This window comes from Nematolebias whitei, chromosome 19 (assembly GCF_014905685.2).
Source record: "Nematolebias whitei isolate Nwh7 chromosome 19, NemWhi1, whole genome shotgun sequence".
Classification (NCBI taxonomy): Eukaryota; Metazoa; Chordata; class Actinopteri; order Cyprinodontiformes; family Rivulidae; genus Nematolebias; species Nematolebias whitei.
In genome coordinates, this window is record NC_056516.1 from 13,525,670 (window position 1) to 13,536,976 (window position 11,307).

The 11,307-nt window shown below is 42.1% G+C and overlaps 1 protein-coding gene across 1 annotated transcript in view; it reads right to left on the bottom strand.

The window, feature by feature from the left end:
- The window catches only part of tert (telomerase reverse transcriptase), a 41,292-nt gene that overhangs the window by 29,447 nt on the left and 538 nt on the right, over window positions 1-11,307 (bottom strand). The window contains exons 2-13 of the mRNA XM_037693635.1: window positions 9,008-10,292; window positions 8,005-8,194; window positions 7,748-7,901; window positions 7,511-7,678; window positions 7,248-7,409; window positions 5,280-5,381; window positions 5,102-5,187; window positions 4,902-5,018; window positions 4,716-4,787; window positions 3,767-3,955; window positions 1,605-1,731; window positions 1,223-1,284 (exon numbers count right to left, since the gene is read on the bottom strand). Of these exons, the coding sequence (XP_037549563.1) occupies window positions 1,223-1,284; window positions 1,605-1,731; window positions 3,767-3,955; window positions 4,716-4,787; window positions 4,902-5,018; window positions 5,102-5,187; window positions 5,280-5,381; window positions 7,248-7,409; window positions 7,511-7,678; window positions 7,748-7,901; window positions 8,005-8,194; window positions 9,008-10,292 (2,714 nt within the window). The remainder of the gene's footprint in view (window positions 1-1,222; window positions 1,285-1,604; window positions 1,732-3,766; window positions 3,956-4,715; window positions 4,788-4,901; window positions 5,019-5,101; window positions 5,188-5,279; window positions 5,382-7,247; window positions 7,410-7,510; window positions 7,679-7,747; window positions 7,902-8,004; window positions 8,195-9,007; window positions 10,293-11,307) is intronic.

Sequence of the window (11,307 nt, forward strand, 5' to 3'; positions counted from 1 at the left end):
CTGTCTTTACTTACTCTGCTCAACCTGTTTTGTATTTGTAATTATTTTTTCTATCCTTAACATGTGTTTTTTGTCTTTCTGTTACACCTGGACCTACCATTCTATGTTCATCTGTCTCTCCTTCCTGTCCTCTCAGCCGGTCAAAGCAGATGGTCTCTTGTCCTGAGCCTGGTTCTGCTGGAGGTTTATTCCTTTTTAAAAGGGAGTTTTTCCTTTCCACTGTTGCCACTGTGCTTGCTCAGGATGGGAGACTGCAACGAAGCCAAGATTCAACTTGTCTGCTGGATTCCTTAGATAGAGAACTTTACTAATTGGCTTTTATGTTTGTGAATGTTCCTGTAAAGTGCCCTGAGACAACTTTGTTGTGATTTGGCGCTATATAAATAAACTGAATTGAACTGAATTTTATTTTGTCCATAAGAGTCTTCAGAATCGCTCAGTGTCTGGCCTGTCACCTAGAACCAATCTGCTTTGGGAGACCCTACGAGAGCACAGCTCCTAGGATCATTCAGGTGCACAAGCTCCTCCACCATGACAAGGTGGCGATTCAAGGAGGAGATACAAAAACCCATAACTAAAAGCTTTGCATGTCTTGCTGGAATCCTGCTGCCTTTTACGCCAGAGAGTGAAACTAAGATCATCTCATCAGAAGGCCATTTGGTCAAACCTCGTAAATGATCTGCGGTGTTTCTTTCATTTAGCTGCTCCCTTCTTCAGGGATCGCCACAGCGAGCAATCTCACACAAAAGATTTGGCAATTTTTCAACTCAGGTGTTCTTCCTGATGCAAGCTGGGCTCGAACCTGCAGCCTCTGGAGTATGACTGCTGCACTGACCACCAAGCAACGACAGCCCCTGGATGTTCTGCACGAGTTCATTTATACTGCGAGGTGTGTTAGCGCTCAGAGTACGTGTTGGAAATGACACAGCTTTTATCAAACCTCAGCTCAATACTGGTAAAATGGAGTAAGTAAACTTTGTGCTAATGTCAATTAGCTGTGGACGCCATCTTGAATTGGGTTAATCAATAGTCCAAAGATGTTGCACAATGTGTATAAGGGACGATGCTCATTACTGTCACACCAAAATTCAGCTCAGTGTCTGTAAAACTGACAAGTTTATAGAAAACAGACGAGCGTAATGGGAATATGAAACAGTTTGATTCCTCTTTAAAACAAAATAAACAAAGACAGAAACGGCACATTTAATCTGTCTGAGCCTACCTGCAGGCGTGCAGCAGCACCAGCTTGTAGATGTTCTTATAGACCGCCTCGAGGGAGTTATTCTGAGGAGAGACGTGGATAAATGACTTGCGCTTCATTGCATTATTGTTTGCTTCAAAATAATCCAGAAGTGAGATACACATGTATTATTGTATCGTCTGTTCTTTTTAAATTGGTACACGGGCCTTATCATACGTGAGCAGAGTAAACAGAAGGGGGCTCAACACACATCTCTGATTACTGGAAAATTCTAAGGAAACAGAACAGACAGAGGTCTCTCTTGTAAATGAGTCCCCGAGGCTCAATGGGATTAACCTGTATAAATAAAGGCTGAACAAAAAAAGATGGTTTCAGAAACTCTATGAATCTGTTTGTTTTTAACCTTCAGGTCCAAAAACAGGGTGTGGCATTTGAGTCTGAGGATGGCCATCAGCTTCCTCTTCATCAGCTGTCCAGCTGAGTGGAAAAACCCCAAAGTAAGGCTGTAGCGCAGAGACAGGCCGGCATACCTGTCGGGCATGGACAGAGAAACATAAAGAAAACAACAAAGGACTAGTTCTATGTTTGGAGTTCAATGCTAGGATACATTTTTTTCTAATCAGAAGAATAAAGTATATGAAAGGGTGTGTATGTGTGTGTATATACAGTATATATATGTACACACACCTGGGTGCTCACATAGCTGCTCAATATACGTCTTTCTTAGTGGGTGTGTCCTCGTGACTTTATTTTACTGTTTTACACACAGTAGCTATGTTTACATGCACAAAATTATTTGACCGAATTTAAATGTTTTCAGATTAAATAATTCAAATGTATCGTTTACATGGGCACAATCTGTTCACGACGAGCGTTTACATGCAGCGGGCTTTGTTCTGAACAGAAGTACTGACATGTGCAGAGTGGTAAACTCTTCTTAAAAAAACACAGAAGAAGTTCTACTTCCGGGATGAACATAAACAAACCTGAGCTCACAAAATGGACCTGCACCAGGTTCTAATGACGGTGGAGACGTTGCTGCACTCCCTGACTGAGCTGCAGGTGATACAGATCATTCTGAGCTCTTTCTACGTTTCTAGAAGAAAATGTGTCGCTCATCGACCAGTTTTACTTCCCCGACATGCTAATATTGTTAGCATTAGCCAGGCGGAAATGACATAGGTCACACATGCGCAGTCAGGTCAGTTTTTCACAATCGGAAAAAAATGAACAGATTAAGACATGCACACTGTTCAGATTATGAATCAGCATAAACCACCTGTCTCATTCTGATTACAAATTCTTTCGGATCGAGCTGAATCAACAAAAAATTATCCGAATGGGGCGATTACATGAAGCTTTTTTATTCCGAATGGCCGTTTAATCTGATTACTTATGTTCATGTCAACATAGCTACAGACAGAGTGGGGGGGTGGGGTGGGGGGGGATTCTCCCCCTCCCCGTTTCATTGGTTCGGCTGTGACCTGTTCGGTAATTTCATTGGTCAGATTTAACCTTTATTTATACAGGTTGTCTCATCAACACATGTCTCACTTGGTGGGAGGAGGTCCTTGTGACCCAATGAGACTAGTTCATTGGTTCATTGATGTTGACCGTTGGTCACATGACCTCAGGGAGGGATTATGGGTAAAATGTATGTTCACTGTTAATCATTTCGGTTGTTTAGCATTGTTCTTTTTTGTGATTGGTCTGTTCTTGTTAGCCTAGTTTATGTTCATTATGTGTTAGTTTGTGTTGGGTCATGCAGTACAGTAGCCCGTGGCTTATAAATGTACAAAATTGTGTTTAAATTAAATTTAGTGTGTGCGGCTTATATTTACAGCTCTACAGACCAGCAATTATGTTTTTGTTTTTTAACAAGAATTTGAAACCATAAATATTGCAGGAAACTTAACATCTCATGCAATAAACACAACTCAGAATGACTGGGTTTTATAAGGAAAAATTGCATTTTCTGCTAAAAAAATAAAATAAAATCCTGAGTGACTGGTAAGTTCTGGTTAACGTTTTCTGAAATTTGATGAAAAACTGAATCGTAGTTATTAAATCTAATATAACCAGAAGATGAGCAAAAAGTTAAAGGAAAAAACACTAAATTAAAGAAGTGCAAATCTAGCTAAAGCCAAAAGCAGCAAACAAGTAGCTAAAAGAAAAACAGTAGCTGAAAGCTGTAGCACCAAAAGACCAACTATAAAATAAAACATAATATAAGACAACAAAACAGAGCAAGTCTGCTGAAATACATCTCAAAGAAGACAATGGTCCTCAGTTTAATTCCAGGGGGAAAATATGTCAATAAATTTATATATTTTTTAAATGATAAGTAAATCAAAGTCACAGCACCCATCTCCTGACTGAGCTGAACATTTTGAAACATTATCTTAACCCGTCCCTTCCTTCCCGGGTCTTTGCTGCCCATGTCCAACAGCAGCATAAAGAACGCTGATGCAGACAACAGCACGCGTACAGACAAAATGAAAACGAGTGGAGGAGTGTGAATGCTGAATCAGCGTCCACACACATCATATCCGATGACAGCTTCACCTCGAGTAGTCTTTATAGACGTCCAGTGAGTGGGTGTCCAGCAGCAGGCCACACCACGGTAAGAGGCAGCGAGGGGGCAGCATTCGAATGCCTGGCCCGGCGCCCAGGCTTCCTGATACTTCAAAGTTGACCACCACTTTTTGTGGGTTGACCACCAGCCCGTACTGTGGCACGCCATTCAACATCGTTCTACAAACAGCGATAAGGTCCCATGATTAAATGATGTGGTTAGGCCTGTCATGATAACAAATTTTGCTGAGCGATTGTTTCAGAAATTATTGCGATAAACAATAACATTGTTTGAAATTTAACAATAATTAATTGTCAAATTTTAGAAGAAATGTTGACGTTTGGTGTAGTACCGTTTTTGACCACCTGATGGCAGTATAAGACTGTTAGAACCACAGGATGTATAGTCAAGCAGTGTGTCTCTAAGAAAAATGGGAGGGAGGGTCCTTGACATGACATGGGCTGACATGGTGACATGGCGTACGCTCGGTGATTTGAGCTCTTTAGCATAGCATTTTTCACACAAAGCTTTAAAAATCATTGAACAAGTTCTCAGCTTCTTTTTGCAGAAAAAAAATCTACTTTTTACACAAAGGAACGGGTTTCAACTGTGAATTTTGGAGCTCAACAAGACGGAGATTTGTTCCTGAGGTCGGCCTGTTAGCTTAGCTCGTAGCTTAGCTTCTTTTAACGATCCAAAAACACAATTTTGGACGGTTAAAACCGAATTTACAGAAAAGCGAAAGGGAGGGGTCCGTGAAGAACACTAGAGTTGAGCTTTTTGTCATCCAGTGTCTTCAATAGAAAGAGAGAGACACGAAGAAACGATAAATGAAAATGAGGTCGATGATTTTCATTCATCGTGCGATTAATTGATTTATTGTTTATCGCGACAGGCCTAAATGTGGTGTCTGTTGAACAGCTGGTTTTATGGTCATACCTTAAGAACGTTTGTGCTTGATGGTGATCTGGTGTGATAAGAAGGAAGTCATCCACCAGTCTCATCAAACACCTACAGCAACAAGAAAACGACCCACACATGAGGACACAAACACCTCAGTACAGTACAAACACCTCAGTACGGTACAAACACGGCCTTCTAGGTTTTCAAACAGATCTGTTGTACCCTTTGTTTTCAGAGATATCTTTGAACAGAACATTTTCCATGTGGCCATAACATAAACAGCAGAGGAGACTGGACACCACCGCTCCCTGAGGAATCCCTCGGCACTGACGGTAGGTCCTGCAACACAACTTCTCCATGAGTGTTTCAAGTCACAAAATCACATTTCCACTGAGCAAAGAGGAATAAAAAGCAGAACTGACTTCTTCTTGTGCTGAACCACGCTGCCAGCTAACATTTGGGTGAAGAACTGTAAAGCCTCTCTGCCACAAAGATCAGAGCTGAAATACTGTAACCATTAAAAACATTTAAATGTTTAAGTGAAGGTAAAAAAAAAAACATTTATCTTAAATCAAAGTAACTCAATGAACTGAAAGCTACCTGCTCCACCAGGATGGCATGATGGGCTTTTCCACTTTTCTGCAGTGACATCAAAAACCCCTTCATGTTGGAGGACCCCATGCTGTCCTGCAGGAAACTTGCCTGTGAGAACACCGAAACAAAGAAAAGTCCAATCATGTGTCCAGATGGCTGCTTGACCTGTGGACAGCTGAAAACTAGATGTCTACCTGTTTAATCTCTTCATTTTGTTTAACATACATGCTACTCAGTGTTCATTACGTTTATACATCTTCTTTGAAAGTCAAATGTAGTTTATAATTCATATTTAATTGAACCTGTTAGCTTTCTTATAGCTCCCATTTTGTGTTTTTGAGAGATCGGTCCAGCTTTGTACAGATTTACTGTAGATGCCACAGCAGGGCACCACAGCTGAGCTTCAGCACCCATCATCCCAGACTCACTGGTTCCCAAACTGCCAGACTCACGTCTTCTGTCGCTCATCTGCGCCTGCATTAAAAAGTCCTGACAAACCGTCCAGTCGGTCAAATCCCGTGCTCACCTCTGTTCCTCCTGCGTGTGCACACACCATCTACGCTGAAATCACTAACAAAATTTGCAGACAACACCTCTGAGGTGGAGTTGATCTCAGTTTGAGGAACTACAGGTACAATGCTCAGCAAATAACCAGTCGCTGAACCACAAAAAAATAAATCATTGTTGACTTGGGGAAGACCAAGGATTACCTCCGTTGTAAATTAACAGTGGCTGTATAGGGACAGTCCACACCCACAGCCTCACCTCTTCAAAGCTGAAAATGCCACAGCGGCCACCAAAGCCCAGCATCATCTACACTTTCTGGGGGTGATCAGAAGGAACAAGCTGCATGGAAATCTGCTGGTGATCTTCTACAGATGCTGCATCTTGAGTAAATAGCCAGCTGTGCTGAAGCCGACAGGAAGAGGCTGAAAAGATGAGAGTGAACGCCACAGAAAACTGCTGACCACCCTAGATGATCTTGATAACTATTGATGTCTCAACAGAGCGAGAAACATCAGACAGTTTACACCTGAGCTACAGGTGCATCAAAACCAGGACTACAAGACTCAAGAAGGTCCATCTCTGAAGCCCCAACGATGACAAATATAAACATGCACATCCTGCTGTCAGTGCAACCTTTATTAGTATCAATTTAGTAACATATACTTGAAGAATGTAATAATACTAATAATGTGAATGCTGCAGCGTTCACATTATAGTTTTCTGTTTTTACCGTTTCCTGTACATTTTTAAATCTGATTACTTCTGCATACATTGGGCTATTTCAGGGGTTCCCAACCATGGTCCTTGAGGAACACCATCCTGCATGTTTTAGTTGTTTATCTGCTCTGACACACCTGATTTTAATTAATGGGTAATAAACAGGTTTCTGCAGAAAATGAAGTAATTAAACCACTGAATTAGGTGTGTTGGAGCAGGGAAACAACTGAAACATGCAGGATGGTGTTCCTCAAGGACCAGTGTTGGGAACCACTGATTTAAATCATTCACATTTTATAATTTTGCCACATCACTCAAACAAAATGTTCAGATGATTCAGAAAATGGCTGCTATAACTTTTGTTTTGGTAATTTTTTTGTGTATTCACAAATATTCAAATTCAGTTCAGGCAGTTTATTTATATAGCACCAAGTCACAACAAAAGTCATCTCAGGACACTGAACATTCATATACATAAAAACTTAATAACGTTATTTATCTGACATTAACATTAAATACACAAAGATCTGGAAATCCTTCAGACATTGCTCTCTTTGAAATCTGCTTCAATTTGTTTGCAATATTTTGTCTTTATACATTAATTTTAGCTTTTACCTCAGTTTTTGGTCAATTTTCCTTGTCTTTCGCTACATTTAGCTGTTGTTCTTCTCCTTTTAGCTTGGTTTTTGCTACTTATAGTTTTTAAATCGAGCTATTTTGGCACCACTGAAGCCTTGAACGTTACATCACCTGTCGAAGGAAGGCCTTTTTCAGACCTTCATGGGAATCCAACCAAATCTTGGCATAGCGGCGGATGAAAAGGATTTCATCCTGAACAGGTGAAAGGACTTGGTTAATCACCTCTACCAGCTTGTCATGTGGCAGGCTCTCATAGGCTCTACTCACATCCACCTTAAAACATAAACGAAGGTTAACAAAGATTTGAATTTCTCTAAATATTTTCCTCAAATGACATAATGAATCAGTCGTAAAAGCAAAGTGATTCAGCTCACATTAACAAAGTAGAGGTGTTGTGGTTCGTCTTTCTGAGACTGTGCCAGCGAGCACAACACCCTGTGGATATCGGTCATGCCCCACACTGTGGAGCCAAGGAGGGATGGAGTGGAGTGCACGCAGGCCTGCAGCATGTCCAGCAAGTCCCGGACACGTGCCTTGTGGATCTGTAGGACAAACTCTGTAAATAAACTTACTGATACGAAAGGAAGCACCATGCGACCGTGTCAGTGTACCCTTGTTTTAGCATCTGCTCCTACGACTCGTGTGATGGGTCTCATGCTGTCAGTCTTGGGGATGAAGCGCAGTCGGGAGATTACGGTCCCTTTGGGGAGGGAAGCTACCTGAGCTGGAGACAGCTCCTCCATCTGCCCTTTAGCCAGGTGACCTCTATGGAAAAATAAATAAATAAAAAGTTTAGTTTTTATTTATTTGTAACCATATCCCCCCCCAAAAAATGGTCAACTGTGGTTGAGTGTCTGTGTATTTATACCTGAAGGCCAAGTCTTGAAGTTTGGCCCACACTTCCTGTCTGTAGAACCTGACGGCGTTCTTCTGCGCCATGCTCTCCGTCGCATAAAAACAAGCTCGGACAAGGCTTACAACGTACCCATCCAAAAGCCAAGTCAAGAACTGGCCCAGGATCTGCGTCCGATATGCCAGCTCACTGGGCGGAATGCGACCTACACATGAGATTTTAGGAAGCCATTAAATATACAAGCACAGGTCTGTTGCAGTGAACAATAAATCAATTCATCGTATGATAAATGAAAATTATCAACCTCATTTTCATTTATTGACTTTATCGTTTCTTGTCTCTTTCTACTGAAGACACTGGAAGACAAACAGCTCAACTCTCAGTGTTCTTCACTGACCCCTCCCTTTCTCTTTAAAATCCATTTTAATCGTCAAAAATTGCGTTTTTTTGGATCGTTAAAAGCAGCTAAGCTGAGAAGCTAAGCTAACAGGCCGACCTCGACGAAAAAACCTCTGTCTTGTCAAAGCTACAAAATTCACGGTTAAAACCCGTGGATTCGTCTAAAAAGTTGTTTTTCTCTGCAAAAAGAAGCTGAGAACTTGTTCACTGATTTTTATTAAAAGCTTTGTGTGAAAAATGCTATGCTAAAGAGCTCAAACCACACAGAGCGTCCGCCATTTTGAGAACCGAAAACAGGAAAGACAGACAGCCCATGTCACGTCAAGGAGCCTCCCCCCCATTTTTCTTAAAGAGACACGCTGCTCGCTCCCTCACTATCCATCCTTCGGTTCAAACAGTCTTACACTGCCAACAGGTGGTCAAAAAAGTACTACACACGACAATTACCAACATTTCTTCTTAAATTTGACAATAATTACTAACTATTTTCAATTTTCAAAGAATATTATCATTTATCGCAATAATTTCTGAGACAATTAATCACCCAGCACAATTAGTTATCGTGACAGGCCTACAAGCAGCAAACAAAGAACATTCTCCCCTTCCATTATTAACTCACCAGTCTTACTGATCTTCAGCCAGTCACAGTCGTTCACCTTCACCTTCCACATCAGTTCAGACACTGAGATCCGTTCGTATTTGCTGCTTTGCAGGAAACCTCTGACTCTGGCAAGGAAGTGAAGACGGTTGTGGTTGGAGCCCCACAGCTGATGTGGGATCACAGCAGAGAGGCATTCCCTGACGAACAGGTAGACCTGATGGGGTGTGGAGTGTTTGGGTAAGAGCGACTTTAACTTCGCCTGTACCTCTGGGCTCTCCTCAGCCAGTGGACACATCTTCTGCAGAATCCTGCTGTACGGGCATTTTCTATGTTGTTGAAGCAAATGACTGAACAGAGGAACCATGCTAAAAAAACGCTTGGGAAGTTTCTTTGGTTTTCTCTCCAGCCCGTTTAAATACTTAAGGCCCTCAAAGAAGATCATTCTGATCAAATCTTTCCCCTGTAACCTTCTGGCGCTGTCCCCGGTTCTCTTCTTCCTGTTGAGAAGGAAGCTGTGCATCCCCCTGCCACCGTACAGGAACCCCAGCGTGCGGATGAAACACTGGGAGGTCGGTAAAGGTGGAAAAGTTCCCGATCTCCAACTAGGACCACCTTCAAAGTGAGGGACGCCGGGTGGTGTCTTAGCAGGCTGTTTGAAAGCCGTCACATTACTTTCCACATTTCTCTTCGTCACTGATGATACCCCAGACGTGGTCCGTCCTTCCTCTGCTGTTTCTGAACACGTCGGTTCAGTTCCCCGTTTGTCTTCTAACTGGATTACCCGTCTCCTTTTACTCGCCACAGTCTGCTCCTCCAGCTGATCTGGTCCCCTCTTTCTTTTCCGTTTACCTTTCCTTATTTTGCTCCCTTTAGGTTTCTCACAGACATGTCTCCGATTCGAATTTAACCTTCGAGTCTTTTGAAGTAGAGAGCAACTGCGCCTCCTGGCTTGAGATTGCAGACAAAACTTGCTTGACGCGGTGGTCAGGGTCACCCTGTCATACACAGGGGCACCACACACCTGGAAAGCACACGACGGAGGGACTGCCATGAACACAGAGCAGCTCTCCAGCAGGTAGCGTGCGACGTCTGTGCCAAGACGTAAGAGGACTCTCTTCCACAGGTCACTGCCGTGGAGGTAGGCGGCACTCTGCGTGACTTCTGCTTGGAATTTGAACAGGTCTGCATCTCGATCCTGCTGTCCCAGAGACAGAAAGCTGTAGCCATGTGCCAAGACATTCCTCTTCTTTTTCCTCTTCATGCTGTTGAGAACGAAAGCCAGCAGTTCTAGAGGAGAGCAGATCTAGAAAAACAGCATAAATTCATTAACAAAAAAAACAGATAACCCTGTGAATAAATACAAAACCAGATGTATTGTGGTTGGTGGATTCATAATTATTGCCTGATATCAAACGTTTGGTCTGCTGTCAAAACATTTCACGATCCTTAAGACGACAACAGTCAACTTCATAGATAGTGAGCGACAGTTTGGTACGACTGACTCAATACAAATATTTAGAGATCTGACAGAAAATTTCCCTTTAACATTCTGGAGTCACTATCTCTCAGACCGGAGGCAATGTGTTCATCATAACGGTACTTCCTCCAGTTATTTAAGTCAATAATGGTGTACCACAAGGCTCAGTTTTAGGACCCACCCTCTTTACAATCTACATACGTAATGTTGGTAAAAACATCCCTGACGCATCCATACATTTCTATGCTGACGACACAGTTGTTTATTGTCGAGCTAAAACAGTTGATAAGGTTTTCCAGCTTTTGAAATCTGCATTCAACATCATCCAGTCTGATTTGTTTCGCCTCAAACTTGTCCTAAATGCCGATAAAACCAAAGGGATGCTTTTTTCAAATAGGAAGTTGGTCCCAGCAGTTCTTCCTCTGATCTCATCCTCAAATGGTGTCCCCATTGAGTTTGTTGATTCCTATAAATATTTGGGTATCTTGGTCGACTCACATCTCTCTTTTAAGCTCCATGTGGAAAACTTGGTAAAGAAACTGAAAGTTAAACTGGGTTTCTTTTTCAGAAACAGATCCTGTCTAATGCTGAATGCTAGAAAACGCCTTGTATCTGTGACTTTCCTTCCCTCAATTGATTATGGTGATATTATTTACATGAACGCTCCTACAAGAACCCTGCAGATGTTGGATGCTGTCTATCATGGTGCACTAAGATTCATAACTGGCTGTGATTATCGTACCCACCACTGCACCCAGTATTCACTGGTGAACTGGACACCATTAACTTCACGCACTCTCTCACTGGTACATTTTCATCTTTAAATCACTTCTTGGTCTGC